This window comes from Pan troglodytes, chromosome 5, assembly GCF_028858775.2.
Source record: "Pan troglodytes isolate AG18354 chromosome 5, NHGRI_mPanTro3-v2.0_pri, whole genome shotgun sequence".
Taxonomy (NCBI): domain Eukaryota; kingdom Metazoa; phylum Chordata; class Mammalia; order Primates; family Hominidae; genus Pan; species Pan troglodytes.
In genome coordinates, this window is record NC_072403.2 from 148,750,570 (window position 1) to 148,771,316 (window position 20,747).

Consider the following 20,747-nt stretch of genomic DNA (forward strand, 5'->3'; position numbering starts at 1 on the left):
TGGTAGTTAGGATATTTGTGTCCTGTTCACCTTTTATGTCAGGTGATATTTTCTGCATCTGTCACAGACTAGCTTTAGAGTTAAAAAGAACAAGTGCCAGAAGCAGTCGGTGTCCTCAGGCATTAGTCTCTGCTGTTTCCTCATTGATGCTTTCATAATTGTGTAATTTTTTAGCTTACAATGATATAACAAGTCCTTGTTGTTTTCGCCAAGCCATAAAACATTTCCCAGTTCCAGCTCTGTAGGATATCAGTGTGCTCCTTAGATGGATGGTATTAGGCTGTGTCTGCTGCCCTCTGCACTACATAGACACCCTGATATAGTTTGGCTGTGTCCCCACCCAAATCTCACCTTGAATTGTAACTCCCACAATTCCCATGTGTCATGGGAGGAACCCGGTGGGAGGTGATTGAATTATGGGGGCAGGTCTTTCCTGCACTGTTCTCATGATAGTGAATGAGTCTCATGAGATCTGATGGTTCTATAAGGGGGAGTTTCCCTGCACAAGCTTTTTTTTTTTTTTTTTTTTTTTACTGCTGCCATCCATGTAAGATGTGACATGCTCCTCCTTGTCTTCTGCCATGATCGTGAGGCCTCCCCAGCCATGTGGAACTGTAAGTCCATTAAACCTCTTTTTCTTCCCATTCTCAGATATGTCTTTATCAGCAGCGTGAAAATGGACTAATACATACCCCTTGCAATTATAGCATCCCTTCACTGTTGACATCAGCCTCTGATCTTTCATTCCTGAATCACTCACTTTCCTATTCAATTTCCTTTCTCTTGATTATGAAGCATTGCTTCTGAAAACCCACCAAACATACTGACTAGGCACACTTCAGATTACTTTTTAAAAAACTTCATTTGGGCTCTTGGTCCTACTCAACTTACCTTTGAAGTCTTTCTGATTTTACCGTTGAAGTCTTTTTTATTTTTTTTAGCCCATTCTCCACTGTATCTTTCCTCATCCTTTTTCAGTGTCAGTATCTGGACGTTTGACCTTATGTTCTACTTACTGTTAAAAGAGAGTTCCCAGGAATGAGCATCTTTTTCCATCTCTGTCACCCCAAAATGTTTGCATTTTATCTCTATTTTTTCCCCATTCTTCCAGTGGGTTTCTAATTTTCTTGCTGGTTTCCTCATCCACATCTTTGCTTCTTCACTTATCCACTGTTTTTAGATCTTCAATCGGTTCTTCTGTTTTCAAAGCTCTATGGGGCTTACCCCACTGTCCTGTCACACTATCAGTAAGTTCTGTTTCTCTTCTATTATTAAATATCTAGAATTAGTAAATTGACCTCTTGCTTTTAGTTTCTCAGAATCTACACTCTCTTTTAAACCTGTCTTCCTTTCATCATTCAATTGAAGTTAAGCCCAAAAAGATCACCAGTAAACTCCTGAAACCCGAATTAGCCTTTTTTCAGACTTTTTTCTTATTTAGCCATATAATTTTGATATTTGAAAAAAATCTTCCTGTCCTATTTTTTCAATGCTACCATGCTGACCTCTTCTTCCTTACCTCTTTGCTAAATATCTTCATCACCATCCCTCCAAAAGTAGATGTTCTCCAATATTCAGTCTTAGCCCTCTTACTTTGGTGCAACTTCCCCTTAAAGCTGTTGTATAATTCTATGCTAGTGATACTTGCCCTATGTATCCAGCAGACTTTACTGTGAGATCTGAGTAGATGTCATGCTTTTCCTTCAGTATTCCTAACCTGGTCAGTTGATTGCATTTCGGGGCCATACTAGAGATCTGGGAAGTAATCCTAGTTTTCCTGTCTCTTCGCACTTCCTAAATTCAACTTGGTATTGAGTTTATGAGTTATTTCTCACCAATATCTCTGAAATCCAGACAATGCCTTTCTACCTCCACTGCCTTAGATAAGCACTTATTTGTACCTTTACCGTGGATTACTGCAACAATCTCAAACCTGGTCTCTAAGCTCTTTCCATCATCCCACTGATTCTCCATGTTGCCTCCAGGGAGAGGTTTCCATAATGCAAATCTGGTTTTGTTAGTGCTTGACCTGAAATACGTTAAAGGTAGGAGCAAGGTGAGAACTGCCACCATCACCACTGTAAATGAACGTGGTTCTAAAAATTGTGTGGCCAGTTAGAAATAGGAGAAAACAAAATAGAATTTAAAATTTTAAAGGTAGAACATTTTATTGTCATTTGTAATTCATATGATTGTCAAATTGAATAAGTATTAAATATATCAACTTTAACCTATTAAAAATAATAAGAGAGTCCAATGAGAAAGTCAGTTAAAATAAATGTATAACATTGAATAACCTATAGATATAACAATTATCAGTTAGAAAATAAAATGGGAAAAATTACTTTTACAAGGCAACAACTGTGTATGTGTGTGTGTGCATGTGTGTGTGTGTGTGTATGGGTGTAGTATTCCCAAAGAAAAAAATTAAAAATATACAGGACTCTAGATTAAGAAGATTATGTTACTTTGCTAAGAGACCTTTGAAAAAAGACTGGAATAAATGGACAGACATATCACGTGCCTGCAACAGAATACATTTTTCCTATTGCTGTCCCTTTTTAAAGGCATTTGTCATCCAATGCAGATGCTACTATATTTGCCTCCTAACCTATCTTTCTCTTTTTGGAATTCCTGGACAATCACTCCTGTGATGCTTTTAAACCACTCTGACCATTAACCTCTTGCCATACTATTAAATACTAGTTTTAATTTGCAAATCAATCCAGTTAAATTGTCGTTTTTATCATTGTCATCTTCGCTCAGAAACCTTCAAGAGGAAGCCCATTCATTCCCTTCAGTGTAGAGTCTGAACTTTTAATCTTGCTTTCAGGATTCAATATAATCCGTTTTCCTTTTTAATTTTAGTTCTCACCATCCTATGTAATCCTCTATTGCAGAACAATTACATTTTGTTATTTGTCATATCCATGTTTTTACCCGTTTCTCTTGCTCTCCTCCGCCTCTGCCTATGGAAATTATTTCTGCCTTTTTGACTCCAGAATTAAGTTCTTCTCTTCCTTCTCTCCTCCTCTTCTTTCCTTCTCTGCTTCAGTAAATATTTTGTGTCAACTAAATATCTTGAGTGCCCGGAAATACACAGTGGATTAATGTCAACCACCTGATACATATGTGCTAAATAGCTATTCAATGAATTAATGAAAAGGATTTTTTTAGTTTATTGGTCAGCTCTTTCCTTGCTTTTGCATAAATTCCATAATGATTATCATAATAAACCATATTCTCTCCTGTAGTCGCTTTCTGTTGTAAGCTGGCTGAGTAAGTAAAGCATGTTTCTTCCTTGAGTCCCAAATTTAATATACTGCAGTATAATGTCTTGGCTGCTTTTTCAAAATGTAGAGTTAACTGTGATTTTTTTTTTCATTCTGTCTGTATCTTTCTGCCTGTTTCTATTATTCATTTTTGCTAAAGAGGCCATGTGTCATAAAGATAATTACAGTAGATTGAACAAGTTTCCCAAGGGCAAAAGCAATTGTCCATGAAATAGAGAAAAAAAGGGTATAATGATAAATAGGAAATGGAAAACTTCTTAATTAAAGTAAAGCTCCTAATGAGTCAGTTGGAATTCCTGATTATTATTAACAATCACATTAAATCATTTGAGATAAGTTACCTTATCAGTTGCATGTGTAAATATTTTAATAAAGTAGAGGGAATTGATGCAATTAAGGGATATAAATTCATTTTCTAAATTTTACACGTATTTAAAGTGTTGTATTTCCATTTTAATGTTTCCTTCTCTAAAATCCACATTTATGGGACCATTATTATTGAAGATGTTCTATAATACATATGATTTGATCCACTATTGGTAAATTTTTATTATAGTCTCCTTAGTGAATGCATGTTTCTTTACTATCTTTGGATTTATGTAGCATTTAGTCCAGTATTTTGCATATAGGAAATGCTGAAATACTGGTTTAATAGAGTTGCTCTCTGGCATTCCATGTATGAAGATGTCTTAATGTATATGCCATACATACCTCTGTTTAGAAATTAATAGGCTTTATTGACATAAATTTCTGCTCAGTTTTTCAAGCTTTATTATATGTTTTGAAGAAACTGACACATTAGTTCAAAGCAAGTAATTTGTATTTCTGATTAGTGTGCTTATTCTTATAACAGAAATACCTATTTTGCTGTATTAAAGTGAAAATGAAATAATTAAAAATAGAACTTATATGGCATCTTACCCTATTAGTTTAGTTTTTTTTACTACCCTAGTAGATAGCATCTTTTAAAATAATAAGATTGATTCTCTCTTCAAATTTTACATTAAGAAATATAACATTTTGACAAACCATTTTTTTTTCTGTAATGTCAGTAATTTTTATTCTGACTTTGATGAAAAGATTAGCATGTTGGTCTTAGCTTAAAGGAAATTCAGAAGGGCATAGGGATGAAATGTACCACAGCAGGGGCTTGTGAGTAAAGGAATACATTTTCCACTTGTATATCCTTGGGCGGAAGCAGTAGAGCCTGGAGGCCCCTGCCCTTGAGTGTCCACATGCACACTCATACTGTAAGGGAAGAGAATCAAACAAGAGATGCCCCAGCCTTCAAAAAACCCTAGTTGGGATTCAGAAAAAAACTGCCTCTCGAAAGATTGAGTTTCGTCAGAGGAGTTATAATGCAATTATAACTTTTAAATTGCCTTAAAACTAAAACTTTCAGTTCTTCACTTACTCTGATGTATCCCACTGCCTAGAACATTTTCCTTTTTTCCATTGTGCCCCTGACCCAAAAACAGCAACAAATGCTGTCTAGCGGGTTCCTCCTTTAAGCCTCAGCTTAGATACTACTTCCACCTGAAAGCAGGCACTTCCCTCACATTCGATTATAATGGCCCCTTGCCTACTTTTATGGGACCCCATAATTCCTCTATCATTTTACATATTACTCTGCAGCATAGGTGTCTCTCTGCTTACCTGTCTCTCCATTACAACCAAGATCTGTGGAGCCAGAGACCAGGACCCTTGTGTTTATTGTCGTAACCTGTACATACTTCTGACACAGAGGAGGTTCTTAATAAGTCTTTGTTGAAGAAATGGATGAATAGGTGTATACATAAATCATCTTTTAGATAGCTTTGTAATGCTGAGGAATATTTGACAAACAGTTCTTAGGACACAAAGGCAAGCTCCCTGTGAAACTTCTCTAAATATTCCTGAAATTAAAAACAAACAAATAAAATATATGTCCTTCAAATCCCATAAAACTTGTTGCTTTTACCCACATCTCTGACCTCACACCTAATTGGATGCGTTTTATTATGTGAGGGGCTCTCTCTACTCAACAAAATCTTGCAGAAAACTATGGCTCATACATGGATTCATTTAGTCAACAAGCATCTATCAAAGGTTTACTGTATGTAGAACACAAGGAATATAGATTTACAGATTTAATCAAGATACAATCCCTGACTCTAAACAAAAAAATTATCTTGAGGTTTAGTTTTTATAAACATGCATGAATGTTACTAGAAAACAGATACTATATTACCCAGCATGCTTTCGCTTCCTCGTTCATTGTTATAAAGCATAGAGCCTAAGTTATTTTGCCAGTATTACGATGTGCTCAGCTCTGAGGCCTGAAATCTTTTGCTCCATTTGTTCCCTTTAAAACAGATTTTGTTATTTGGAGTTGGCTTTTCTTTCTTTTTTTATTAATCTTTATTTGGCTTTGTGGTTTAATCTGTAAACCACATCAGCCCATTTAGAACTCAGCAGGATACAAATCTCAAGGAAAGTAAATAAAAATATTGTTATTAACCATAGCTTAAATGATTAATAAAATTTTCTCATGCCTTTCAGTAGAAATTCTGGATACTGGCTTATGTATGTAGAAAAGCTCCATAAACTTTTGATTTAGGAATGCTTCAGGGAGGACTTGGGTTTTTGTTTAAAGATAGTTCAATCATGTTTCCTCTTAGTCCTCCTACTAATTCTGTCTCCTCCTATCTCATATTAACCTATCAGATTTGAAACTTAAATTTTAAATAAAAATGTAAAAATATGGCACAAGGTGTTTTCCGTTGTATTAGTGGCATATTCTTATTCTTTCTCCTCAGGAAAGGAAGAGAATTCTTCCTTAAGAATATTTCAGTCCTGCCAAGTTTTGAATTTCTTTTAATCAGCAACAAAAAATTCCTGCACAAGTACCCCATCTTAGTTCACATGACAGAAACCCAGTTAAAAAAATGATGCATGTTATACTGTTTCTCAGAGGTCCTCAGTCCTAGCTGAGGGTTGGAAAGGGCGGCAGACGATTACAATGCCCAGCTGAAGAATACTCTGGATTCATGTGTGGGTTCAGGGGTTGAGACTCTGAAGAAAATTATGGATTCTCTCTCCCTTCCCACCAGAATGTAAATATACACAAAATATTGTATGTATGGACTTTCTGAAACCTATCTGTGGACCTTGGCTTCAAGATCCCAGCCTGTGTCAGCCCAGAGTGGAGCCAGTGATACTGATCCCAGGACCCCACTTTGAAGCCTGAGGCTAGGGAGATGGGGACCAGTCTGTGTGACCTCCAGGTGATTCTCATGGACACTAAAGCTTGAGAACCACTATCTTCTAGAAGTGCCTCCAGTAAACTATAGTTTAATGTATGCCTTTGGCCTACTGGAGGGTTGAGATGTTGGGTTTTTTACAGCCATGTGAAGAAAGATGTATTTTTTATAAAGCCACTCTTTTGGCACTGAATAATTTTTGTAATGGGGGCATATTAAATATTTCTTTTATAGTCAAGTACTAGGAAAAACTTTTATATCCTCTGATGAGCTGGTAAATTGATCATATCTGTACATCTTATATTATTGTTTGCCTTTAATTTCATGCCCAATTTTAGCAACTGTTCTCAGCCTCTTTTTTAAATATAGTTGTCTACCCTTTTCCCCCATTTCATAATGTTTGTTCTGTTAATGAAGTGGTTTTTCTGTTACTCACTATGTATGTCCTATAAGAAAGCAAGAGTTATGTTTCATTGAAATAATGGTTACCCCCTTGAGACAGTAAACTGAATCCCTGTGTGTGGCCATGTTAAAGGATAATTTTCAAAATGGTGACATGACTGTCATAGTATGAACATGTGTCAAAGATTTTATTTAACTAATTTATGTAACTCATGTAAGATTTGACAGCTAGCTTAAAGAGCAGACACAGGCAATCATTGAGTGCTGAAATGAATTTACTAATAGGTGTAAAACTGGACACTATCCACAGGGCAATAAGACTAAGGTTTGGAGTCATCTCTTGCAGGGGGTAAGGGGGGGCATCAGTTGCATCTCTACAGGACATAATTCCCTCGCAACTTTCATGAATGGGAATCATTTGCCTTGCTATTGGTTTTCTATAATTTACAGAGTTGTAAAGTAATCTAGTCAGAAAGTGAAACACACAGAGCTCTGGAGAAACAGGTAACCCATATGGTCCCTAAGACAATGCCAGCTTTCCACTGAAAGAACACTTAGTCATCTTTGTTTCTGGTTTCAGTCATTCACAATTTTTCTGATAGCAAGATAATGGGCAAATAAGTGGGGTTCTCATATAAGGGACTGAAACTGAGAAAGAGAATCTTGGGTAGGTGGAAAAGGAGATTCCTATCATCATCTTTCTCATTCTCTATCCTGAGTCTGGCCTTGAAGGAGTCTTCATGGCCAGGTGTGCATTCCTGGGGATGGGAGGGGAAGCTTTTGTCATGAGGAAGCAGGCTGGGAGCCAGGAAAGATGCGTCTTTGTTTGACAAGCTAAAGAAAGAGTGTATCTCATCCTATAAAGCAGATTATTTATTTTCATGCCATTTTCTTTACTTATTTTTTCTGTTTGTTAACACTTTTTTTTTTTTTTAGCAAAGTCTTTTTTTAATATGTGTCTTTTTGTTAGCCCTTATTTTTAGTATAGTCTTTTTTAAATGTCTCTTAGGCTGACCACAGATAGGTACCATGGGGCATCAAGAAAGAACCCCGTGTTTACTTTCAGTTCTAGAATTAGAGGGGAAGCAGTGCTACCAGAAGCCATTGCAGTGGCGGTGATAATTAATAAGAGGTCCCCTGGGGACCACATGGCACAATAGTTTTTCCTTACCAGGAAGTTCCTACATATCAACCTTGGAGAATCTAGAGCCTCTTTGTTAGTTAGTAAAGTGCTTTTTTCTTACCTTATTATTATTTTCTTTATTGTTAGCTTGCTTAAATTTGTAGAACCAGATAGGGTTTAATTAACAAATAGAGGAATACTATTTTCATCAATTTGAATTAATCTATTCATAATTCTATATCATTGCAGTTTTAGATCTATCTTAATCCAATTAAGTATAGATTTATGAACATTTGCTGAATCAGTGGCCTTGACATTTGGTAGTTATTATAAGTCCTGAATAAATAAGAAGCTGGATTGGAGAGTGCCGAATAAGGTTTCAGAAACATAATTTATAGATACCTTGCACTAGAAACCTAAGTCTTATTTCTCTGATTCTCTTCTCTCCAGTAGCGGATGCTTAACATGTGGGAAGGCCCAGCACTTGAAAAAAATAAGCATAGATGAGACAGGGGTAATTTAACATAATGATCTTTGTGTCCTATGGTATAAAAACTGAAAACTGCAAGATTAGGCAAATAATGGTTTTCAGTTTGCCTTTTCTATGAGGCACTGTTTTAGTGGATACATTCAACAGGTTTAGGTTCTGGCTGTAGCTCTGCTACTCTAGTGTGAACATGAGGACAGAGTTAACCTCTGAAATTGTAATCTATAAAATTAATTTGTTGAGCCAATATTCATTGAGTTATGTTCTAATAAGACATGGTCCATGCCCTCAAAGAGCTGAAGACAATTCTTTGTCTTCAGTTTGGAAAATAAGTACAATCAAGTATTATGGGTACAATGAATGACTTCATAGAGGAGATGATACCTAAACTGATTTTTTAAAAAAGAGACATCTCTGGCAGAGCAAGGCAAAGGGGACAGAGGAGCAGACAGAAAGGGAGGGAGAAGAGGAGTTATTAAAGGGAAGTGATCAGTAAAGGAACAAGAGCGAAGAGGCATAAGCAGCATGCTTGGATTTGAGGTGTGAGCCCGGTGCAATGAGAAATGAAGTGGGAACAACCAGATCTTGAAGAGTGTGGTTTTTAAATTTAAAAGTTTGACTAAAAAGTCTATAATGCTCTCTGTAGCTTGGATTCTGATCTCAGAATATTGGTAGTGAATGATAAGGAGCTAATATTACTCCAATTTGAATGGTTCTTGTATTCAAAATTAGTGATAGCCAAGAAATTACATTAGTCAAAACGAGGGTTCTCTTGTGTAATTTTCAGCCTTTGTAATAACCATGAAAGGCTGGGAAATGGAGTGCAAATACTTTTGGTCAAAAGCACTCTCTTGCTACTTCATCTTTCATTTTACTGCCTACCTTGTTTCTTTTCTTGTTTTTTTTTAAATTGTGGAAAATTTTGAAAACATACAAAGTAACAGAATCGGATAATGAACTTCATTACTTAGCTTGAACAACTATCAACATTCTTATTTTATTTATTCCTGTACTCTCACACATCGTTTAGTTATCGCTAACATTATTTTTACTATTTTTAGGTATAATTAACATATATTGAAATTTACAAATCTTAGATATACATTTTTGACAAATAGACACGCCTGTGAAATTCACATCATCCCAGTTATTGGAAACTGGGAAAGCCCCCAGTTTTCTTTTTACCCCTTTCCAATCTCCCCTATCCCCACCCTTCCCTCCAGGTGAGAAGAGTAACATTGTTCTTTTTGTTTGTTTGTTTGTTTGTTTACCTTAGATGAGTTTTGCCTGTCTTAGAATTCTATAAGGAACTCTTCTGTATGTCCTCACTTGTTTCTGGCCTCTTACCTGTGAGCTTCACCCGTGGTACTGAGCCTGTTAGCAATTCCTCCCTTTGTTTTGCTGAGCACATGCTGTTGTATGAATTTACTACAATTTGTTACCGATTCTTTTGTTAGTGGGTATTTTAGTTGTTTTCCTTTTTTTTTTAGACAGAGTCTCACTCTGTTGCCTAGGCTGGAGTGCAGTGGCATGATCTCGGCTCACTGCAACCTCTGCCTCCCAGGTTGAAGCGATTCTCCCACCTCAGCCTCCCTAGTAGCTGGGATTACAGGTGCACACCACCACACCTGGCTCATTTTATGTATTTTAGGTAGAGGTAGGGTTTCACCATGCTGCTCAGGCTGGTCTCGAACTCCTGACCTGAGGTGATCCATCTGCCTCAGCCTCCCAAAATGCTGGGATTACAGGTATGAACCACTTTGCCCAGCTTTGTTTTCGATTTTTTGCTATCGTGAGTGAAGTTGCTATGAACATTCGTGTCTACATTGTTTTGCAAACATATGTTTTCATTTTTCTTGGACAAATATCTGGGAGTGGAATTACTGGGTCAAAAGATAGGTATGTGTTTAACTTGGTAAGAAACGGCCAAATTGTTTTCCAAAATGGTGGTACCATGTACCTTCCCTACCAGCAATGTATGTGATCACAGCTGTTCCACATCCCTGCTGACATTTGGTGTTGTCAGTCTTTAATTTTAGCCATAATGTGAGTATATGGTGGTATCTCATTGTCATTTTTATTTGCATTTCCCTAATCCCTAATGATGTTGAGTACTTTTTTATGTGCTTACTTTTGCCCATCATTTTTCATTAGATTGTCTTTTATTATTGAGTTGTATTGGTTCTTTATGTATTCTTGATACAAGTTGTCAGGTATATATTTTATGAATATTTTATATAACTGTGTCTTGCCTGTTCATTTTCTTAACAGTGTCTTTTGATGAGCAAAAGTTTTATTTTTGATTGAGTGTAACTTACCAAATTTTTGATTATTACTTTTTGTATCCCTAAGAAATCTTTACTTACCTCTGTATTGAGAATATATTTTCCTTTTTTTTTTTTCTAAAAGTGTTATACAGTTTGCTTTTATATTTAGGTCTGTGGTCCATCTCAAATTCATTTTTATGTGCAAAGTTGGGGTCAGGATTCACTGTTTTCCCTATGGATATTCAGTTGTTCTGCCACCATTTTTTGAAAAGACTATTTTTTCCTTTTGCTCTTTAATTGTTTTGGTACCTTTGTTGAAAGCCATTTGTCCAAGTGTGGGGCCTATTTCTGAACTCTGTTCTCTTCCTTTGATCTACTTGTCTTTATCCTAATCCTGCACGGTCTTGATTACAGTAGTTTCGTGCTGAGTCTGGAAGTCAGCTAGTGTTAAGTAGTGCAGCTTTGTTTCATTTCAAGATTCTTTTGGCTAAGTCCTGGCATTTCCACATACATTTTAAAAATTGCCTCATCCATTTCTATTAAAAAACGAGTATATAGAAACACAGTGGTTTTCATATATTAATTTTATACCCGGAGACATTGCTATATTCACTAAGTTTTTAATGCATAGTTCCTGAACACCCTGGACTTTCTTCCCTTCATGTTTTCCTATGGCTCTGTAGATGTGAATGTCCTTGTCTTTTATGTCTGCCTCCTACAGAGGTCCAGTGGGAATGCCATGGCATTGTGAAGTTGTCTGACACTGTCCCAGCTGGAATCATATAGTCCCCCTAAGAGTCTCTGTTAGTGCACCTTCCACACTCAGTCTTGAATGAGCCATTTTTTGAAGGCAAGAGCTTTACTTTATCTTCCTCTCCAGTCCCACAATATTGAGCACAGCATCTTGTTCACAGTCTGGAACGTATCTTTTCGACATTTATCTCAGATACTAGGGAATTATGTAGCTGTTGGGTGAAGTGAAGGTGGGGGACATTCTTATAGGAAACCTCAATCAATTGAAATATACCAGTTGGAATATACTCAATCAATGGGAATCAGTTGGAATACCCTGGGGTATATCCTAAAAAGGGAATATGGACCTTTTATCAAAAACTTAGCCCTATGTTTTCCCTATTCAAAAATATGTTTACTAGTGGATGATTTACGACACTCTAAATGACTTGGGTTTTTGCTGTCAGTTTTGAATTTTTGTATGTCTAAATACGTTTCTTCTTACTTCATTTTTGTTTTCTAGGTGGCTGACTGTTCTTGGGATGAAACAATAAAGATCTATGACCCTGCTTGTCTTACTATTCCTGCTTGAGATACACTACTTTGGTCAGAAACAGAGGATGTTGGCTGAAGAACTGCCTAACAGCAAATAAATTAACTATGGAAAACATAGACATTATGCTTTTATATGCTATTCAGATTTCAAATCTTTCCAATTTACCCTGGAATCAGTTTTGAGGGAGCTGATAAAGACTTTAGCTGACTCGTTAAGCCTGATACATAAGCCATATTTAAAATTCTAAGAAATAATTAACGTTATGATATATCTTGTAATATCTATTAAAATGTAGTCTCTGGGTCATAAAATGGATTAAAATATGGGAGATCAGTAGGTTATACTTATATAGATAGTGATATATTTCATTTTTAATTTGTCATTTTTGATGTAAAATATAATCACTGCTGTGATAAATAAACTATCTATTGATCATTTATCATTTTATAACTTCCCCCAAAAGACTGCCCTTTCTAATACATTGTATATGTGAATATAGTACTATATGTAATATAGATATATCTATGGTTCAGTAACAGGACACTAGAATATATTTAATTTATTCTTTTATTTAGTAGCTGTTTATTGAGCATCTACTCAGTGCTTGACACATAGACTAAATGAGATTCTGTCAAGGACTGGTGCCATGTTTTTAAGAACATGGAATGCTGTGAGCTAAGAGCTTACTGTTTTGTTTTTTTTTTTAGAATTTATTCACACATTTTTAGATATTGTACCCATGACTCTATAATTTTGTCTTCCCACTTCTCTATATCAAAATTTTTTAAAACTGTCAATTAAACAAAAAATTTTAGGTCCTACTAAGGCTTCTAGCTATTGCCCTTGAAACCAGGCCTAAGTACAGCTATACATGCTCCTTGCCACCTCCCTAAGTTTTCTTGAAAAAGCTCTAGGTGCAGATGAACTGAAAAAAACAAACAAAGTCGGTTAAAGAGGAAAAATCAGCAAAACAAACTACTTTGCATAACACTTATATTTTCTACATAATATTAAGATATGCTATAAATAGCAAAGATTATAATTCTTAAGTTCTTTTTAAAGAACAAAATACGCTCATAATAATCAGAGCAAAAATAAACTAAAATATATGTATATTGTCTTCTTTATAGATTTCCTTGTTTACTTGTTGCAGAAAAAATTTAAGACAGCTTAAGATATAAAAACAAAACAGCATAAATTAAGAAGTGGAACCAAAGACAGAAAGTGGAGGCAAGAGTGGCGCTTGAGTATACATACCTCAAAGTCCTGTAAAGTTACTACTGACTGGGCCAAAGATTTGCCGCTAAGGTTTCTAGCTTCATAAATAGGAAATCTGATCAGTTACACAGTTCAGTGCCTATAGCCTAGAGGGCAGACTCTGTCCTTGTGCCAGGCTTGGTCCTACCACCCTGCCTGGCACAGGCAACAGAAGGGGCTCAGCATGGGGCCTCACTATGTTGCCCAAAACTGGTCTTGAACTCCTAGGCTGAAAGCCCTCCTTCCACCTCAGGCTCCCAATTACCTGGGACTATGGGTACATGCCACAGTGCCCAGCTTTTTTTTGGTTCTTAAATCAGCAATACAGATTGCTTTTGAGAGGACCCGTAAGAGGACACTGCTTAACCTAAGTATACTGCAGGGAACATGGTGCTTAACCACATCCTTAGAGTTGTCACACTGATGAGTTTGACAGCCTTTTTTCTTCCTGCTTGCCTGTATATGAACTAATGGCATTACACCAAGGTGTGGTCAGTAAAAGTGGGTCTACAGTGGGTGTTCTCTGTATTAGCAGAATTTGTGATAGACCCTAAAAGTATCCAACCCAAAGTAGTCAGGCATGGTGACGTGTGCCTGTAGTCCCAGATACTCGGGAGGCTAAGGCAGGAGGATTGCTTGATCCTGGGAAGTTGAGGCTGCAGTGACCCAGACTAAGGCATTCCAGCCTAGGTGACAGACCTTGTCTCAGAAAATATCTAACCCAGATAATATTTACAATGAAATGAAATTATTTCCTTTCCTTCTAGAATGCAAGAGATTTTATTAACAAAATGTTCTATCACGTATCTTTTGAAACAAAGACTTGTAATTTAAAAACTAACCTCTCCCTTGATTTATTCTTCTCCCTCTATTCCAGGGATGTTAGAGATATTTAGATCATTGGCTTCATAATATATAACTCAGGTTCTTGGAGTCTATCAATATGAGAGTGGGTGAATGCTTATCCAGTTGGTTCCCTGGAACTAGAATTGGGAAACTCTGAGGAGCAGACCTGGATTCTCTCCTGAAAGACAATGTGCAAGATTTTTGAATCCTTGGTAGCTCACAAGCTAAGCAGCTTTTGGACTTCAGAGGATGACCAGTCATTCTTTCCGGGTTGGGAAATCAGCATTTGTCTCCTGGCTGCTGAGCTCTTAGCTTTCATCTTGTCTGCCTCCCCACAAACTCCTCCTACACTTGCAGGGAACTCAGTTACTGATTTGTGGTCAGGGCACCGTGTAAGATGCTTTATATATATTATCACTTTTAATCTCTATAACATCTCTGCAAGGTAGCCCTCCTTGTTTTCAGGACAAGGAAGCCAACGTTCTCAGGAGTCATAATAGCGAAAAAATAATGAAACGAATTTGAAATCTGGAATGATTGAATCCAAACCCATGGTCCTGCCACATAGCCTCCTTTTCTTAGGAATAACAGAAATTAGCACACTGAGAAATAGTTAAGATGTAGAACTCTCTGGTTCTACCTGATTATTCCTGAGAGAATTGACAGAATTGAGTTTCCAAGTCTCAAGAGCTAAGCTGAACCTTAGTCTGGAGTGACCCTACCAAGGTCCATCACACCCAGGGAGATCCAGGCTGAGAGTCAGCTATCCTTTCTGCCTTTGGCACTTCTTAACTGTGTATGTTAGCAATAATTTGGCTCTTCCAAAAATGAACTCGAATTTCTTACTTAACAGGCTTTTCCTTGTATATGCTGATCCACTTAATTGTTTTTTACTTTCATGTTAATACTGAATATTCTCAAATCTGTACACCTACCTTCCCCACCTGGGTTTCCCACAAGCCTTTGCATTCATTTTGTTCCAACCAAACTCACTTGCCTACTAACCCAGCTTTTACTCCTACACATGCCTTTTCATTTGTTGTCAAAAGTCAAGCTGTTATAAAAGATCCATTTGGGTCAAGCTAAAGACCTAAACACCATCCTTGGTCCTTCCCTTATTCCCACTTCTCCACACACATCGAATGAGATCCTTTTTACCCCCTAATCACTGCTCCCTTATATCTCTTCCCCTCAATCCAACCACCATTGCCCCAGTTCAAGCCATCATTAGCTTTTCTCTGGACAATTGCAGCAGCTTCCTAAATGGTGTGTCTGTTTCCAGTTCTGTGTCCTCAGAGCCATCCTCCTCAACACAGCTGCCGGAGACGGATCTCAAATGCAATCTGATTACATCAATTTGAGTATAAAACCTTTCTCTGCTTATAGGATTACCTATGGGGAAAAATTCAAGCTTACTAACCAAGCAGCCAGGGTCCTCTGGGGATAGCCCTTGCCTCTGTCTGCAGCACCGCTTCTCTTCACACAAAACCAGTGTGCTCACAAATTCCTCATGTAAGTGATGCAGGTTTTCAGCTGGTCCATGTGCCTGGACTGCCCTGCTCTTGGCTTGGTAAATTCTTACCCATAATTTAAAAGTCACATTAGGCTGGGCGTGGTGGCTCAAGCCTATAATCCCAGCACTTTGGGAGGCCAAGGTGGGCGGATCACCTGAGGCCAGCCTGGCCAACATGGTGAAACCCCGTCACTACTAAAACTACAAAATATTAGCCAGGCATGGTGGCGAGTGCTTGTAATCCCAGCTACTTGGGAGGCTGAGGCAGGAGAATTGCTTTAACCCAGGAGGCGGAGGCTGCAGTGAGCCGAGATTGCACCATTGCACTCCATCCTGGGTAACAAGAGCGAAACTCCATCTCAAGAAATAATAATAATAAATAAAAATAAATAAAAGTCCCATTAAATAACTAAAGAATAAGATTGACAACATACAAAAATTAAAATTGCAAAACACATCACTAGCAAAGCTAAAAGAGGACATAACAAAAGGATATACTGGCAACATATATAGAATGGATGGTTAATAGCCAACCTTAACAAAGAGCTCTTAAAAATCACTAAGAAGGCTGGGCATGGTGGCTCACGCCTGTGATCCCAGCACTTTGGGAGGCCGAGGCAGGTGGATCACCTGAATTTAGGACTCCGAGACCAGCCTGGCCAACATGGTGAAACCCCGTCTCTACTAAAAATATAAAAAATTAGCTGAATGTGGTGGTGCACGCCTGTAGTCCCAGCTACTCAGGAGGCCTAGACAGGAGAATCGCTTGAACTCTGGAGGCAGAGGTTGCAGTGAGCTGAGATCGAGACATTGCACTCCAGCCTGGGCAACAAGAGTGAAATTCCGTCTCAAAAAAAAAAAAAAAAAAAAAAAAAATCACTAAGAAGACAACCAAACAAAAATTGGACGAGGATATCAATAAATAATTCACAGAAGTGGAGAGACAAATGTTTACTACATTTCAAAAAGTTTCAGTCAGACTGTCTCAATGATAAATGCAAATTAAAAATGAGATCCCTTTTTATTTTTGCTTGTCAGTTTGGCAAACATTAAAAATATTGATAATATCTAGTATTGGTTAAAGTGAGAATACTGTTATATGCTTTGTTAGAAGGCAATTTGGTAACAAATCAAGATTTTATTTTATTTTATTTTATTTTATTTTATTTTATTTTATTTTATTATTTTTGAGATGGAGTCTCACTCTTTTACCCAGGCTGGAGTGCAGCGGCATGATCTCGGCTCACAGCAACCTCCACCTCCCGGTTTCAGTGATTCTGCTGCCTCAGCCTCCAGAGCAGTTGAGATTACAGGCACGTGCCACCATAGCTGGCTAATTTTTGTATTTTTAGTAGAGACAGGGTTTCACCATGTTGACCAGGCTGGTCTTGAACTCCTGACCTCAAGTGATCTGCCTGGCTTGGCCTCCTAAAGTGCTGGGATTACAGGCATGAGCCACCGTACCCGGCCAAAATTTTAAATTACCCTTTGACCCAGCAATTCCACTTCTAGGATTCCCTCTCTCCCGCTTTCCCAAAATACCTGTAGAAGTATGGCTATGTCCAAGGGTATTCATTACATCGTTTGCTAAAACCCAAATGCCTGTCTACAGAAAGGTTATACTGTAGAACAGTTATTGAAAAGAATAAGTCATTTGAAAAAATATGCTATTTATATGTAAAAAATCACTCCAAAACTTAGTAGTTTAAAACAACACACATTTATCATCTGACAGTTTCTATGGTCAGGAATCCAGAAACAACTGAGTTGTTTGAGCTCAGGTTTTCTTGTGACATCACAGCTATTCACATGGTTATCAGGCCTCAATTACTCAACCACATGGGACTCTCCATAGGCAGAATGTCCCTACAATGTGGCATTCGGCTTCCCCAGACTCAATGATACAAGAGAAAAAAGGACATACAAGATGGAAGTCTCAGTATAACCTAAAGTCAGGAGTGACCCTCATCACTTCTGCCAGGTTCTGTTAGCTACACAGACCAACCCTGGTACAGCGTGGGAGGAGTTAACATAAGGGTGTGAATACCAGGAAGCGGGTATCACTGGAGACTATCTAGAAGGCTAATTACCATAATATGCTTTTTAAAGTAGGAAATTATAGACAAATATATATGATATCCTAGTTTTGTTATTTTTTTAAAGGGGGAGTTTGTGTGTGTATAAACATACATACAAAAAAGACTGAAAGTTTCCACACTGAACACAGCAAGCTCTGTGTAGTAGGGTTGGGGATGGTGAACACTGAAGAGAGCACGTTTACTTAATTATAAATTTGTTTTTCTTTTATGTACCACAATGAGCCTGTGTTACTTTTATAATTAGAAATAATGAAATAAGTTTTCAAAGAGACTTAATTCCTTCTCCAGGAAGCTTTGTCTGCTACTGCTGTCAAGCTGATGTACTTGCCCTCCTGGCGCTCCCCTCTTTTCTGCCACACAATCCCACTGTTGCTAAGGATGAAGGCGCTGTGTTCATCTCTGAGTCCTCTGTGGCTTACAGAATACTTAGCACAAAATACTTGTACTATATGTTTGTTGAATGAATGGATAAACTAAAGGATTTATTTAATGTCATTAATATTTATTAAGTAGCTCCAAAGGTGATGTGCTTGAGTCTAGACCCTTGGTACCCTGATACCAATAGGTCAAATAGCTATTTAACCTTTAGATCTACATTTTTGTTCATCTAGATCATTTAACCTCGCTAAACATGGTATTCTTAATTTTTCACAATTTTTAAAAGGAGCTCATCTAGTATCTGGTTTTGTGGGAGATGGGGGTTAAGGTTTTTTTCTTTCCAAAAGAATTACATGCAACAAAGTGGAGAAAATGTGCAGTTTTATGCCTCTGTAGGTTTCAAATATTAAGCTAAATTGTCTTGCATAAATGAGAAGAGTAAGATAGCTGAATCAGCCCCAAATCTTTTACCTAATGTTAGTATCACAAATGGATGCAATTATAATTGCGGGCAGAAATGAATCATTCCAAAAGTAGGTTTGTGCAGCCACTTCTTTATATTAATAATATGCACTTAGGATGGCTTAAAGCAGCCATGCTTTCATTGGGATAGTCTCTAGAAGCAGAAATCTGTTCTTTGTTGATGTCTGTAAAAAGTTAATTTTCAGAGTTTTTAATCAATATATTTTGAATATACCACACACATACACATAATTTGAACTGGTGCTTCAGACTTCATTATTTCCTAAATAACATTAACTCTACAAAAACAGAGTCACTTAAACAGCCAATAGTGTGTAACCACAAGTTTTAGCAACAAAAACCAAGGGCTCCCCAGAGAACCGGAAGCACGTGTTTCAGTATAATGCTTTCCAGCTATTCCTGGAAAGTTGGCACCCTGGGCCATTCACAAACTTTTTTTGAGTGCCCACCTGTCGGGAGCAGGGAGGTGGCCCTCCTAGGCACCGGGCACATAAGCTGGTGGACTGGTTGACACCGAGCTCTCTAGAGCTCACCAAAGTGAGCATCCAGAGCCCCAAATGCTGGCCCAAATGAAGGGCTGCTGTGATGCTGCTGATCCCTGCTGTAATTTTTTTTTCTTCCCCTGTTGCGGTAAATCACGACTTCAGCACTTTGGCTGAAGTGTCGCGTTCAGCACAGAGGTGGAAGTAAGAGGCAGAAAACAGAAGAACCGCGAGAGAAATTGATCCTGTCTATTAAGGCAACGTGATGCAGCGTTAAAAGGTTAGGAGGTTACGATTCCCGGGGCTAAGAGAAATAAACTGCTGGTGGTGAACGAAAGGGGTGCTGGAGCGCAGCGATCTCGAACCTTTCCCTTATAGCCAAACCCTGGCCAAGGCCACAAATTTCAAATCGCCTGAAAACCAAACTGTCTGGCGCTTAACGGTTACCTCGGCTGAGCGAAACCCTTGGCTGCTGCTGATTTAACTACAGGTCCGCGCGAGTTACTTTCCAGGGAACTGAATTCAGAACAAAGAGTTACCGAAGCCTTACTCCCTCTCCAAAATTAGAATTCCCTTTTTCTCTTAGTCATATAGGAAACACACAGTTCACAAGTCCTGCGGTGCAAAGGTGTGAACCCTGGCCCAGGGAGGTGGTGACTCTCCCCGCCCTCCGCCTCCCGGTTGTCCTGCTTCCGAAAGCAACCCACGACGGTCCCGCAGGGTGAGGGTTCCCTGGGATCAGTTCCCTGGGATCCGGAGAACGCCACGCGGAGTCTCCCTGCAGGGTGAGGGGCCCCGGGTTCCCGCCCCCTCCCCCTCTACTCTCCCATTCTGCGAGCGCAGCCACCCTCCCCTCCCACGCTTCGGGAAGCGTCGCCCCCGAGCTCCTCGGTTCCTGGTGGTGGCTACTCGTGTTAGTGACTTCGTTTCTGCGCGTTTGCTTATTTTCATCTTTGCCTCAATTCGAATGTGTCCCCGCCACCAGGCCCCGCTGCTGGGCGAGACCACTGAACCCCCTGAAAGCTTCCCCGGAGCCGCGCGCATAATCCCGGGACCCTCTCTGGAAGGCTTGCGGAGAGCGGTGCGCGTGGCCTGGCACCGGAAGGAGCCAGCTTCCGGGCTCCGAGGCCCCCCCTGGACAGCGCCCCGGGCCGCGGGTTCCTCCTCCGATGCCCGGGCGTCGTCGCCGGGATCGGGAGCTTCGGGGGCCCGCCGGCACCGACGGTTTTCGCTTCCCTGGCGGGCAGCTGGACGAGGTCCCGCCGCTGCACCGGGAGGGACAGTGGGTGGAAAAAGCCGCTGCAGCGCCGGGGCGAGGGGGCTGGGGGCGCCGTCACTTGTTGCGACCAATAAACGGCGCTCGATCCTGATGCGCCGTTTCTAAAATCTTTAGCTGTGTCCCGATCCCTCCAACCCAAGCCCCTCGGCCAGGAGGAAGGGGCAAGCGAGAGCCGCTGGCTCTGTGGGGGGAGAGGGGCGCCGCGCCCCAAGAGCCCCCGTCCTGCCCTGCGGCAGCCGCCCCGGGGCGCCCAGCCGCCCGCTTCCCTCCGCAGAGCGTCTTCCCTGACGGTGAAACCGCGCGGGACA

At 39.2% G+C, this 20,747-nt stretch overlaps 1 protein-coding gene across 2 annotated transcripts in view; it reads left to right on the top strand.

Annotated features, from left to right (window-relative positions):
- Positions 1-12,552, top strand: part of PEX7 (peroxisomal biogenesis factor 7) — a 91,898-nt gene extending 79,346 nt beyond the window's left edge. For both annotated transcript variants that reach the window (XM_518763.9, XM_016956377.3), the window contains exon 10: positions 12,070-12,552. In XM_518763.9, the coding sequence (XP_518763.3) occupies positions 12,070-12,138 (69 nt within the window). In that variant the 3' untranslated portion in view covers positions 12,139-12,552. The remainder of the gene's footprint in view (positions 1-12,069) is intronic.
- The last annotated feature ends 8,195 nt before the right edge of the window (positions 12,553-20,747 follow it).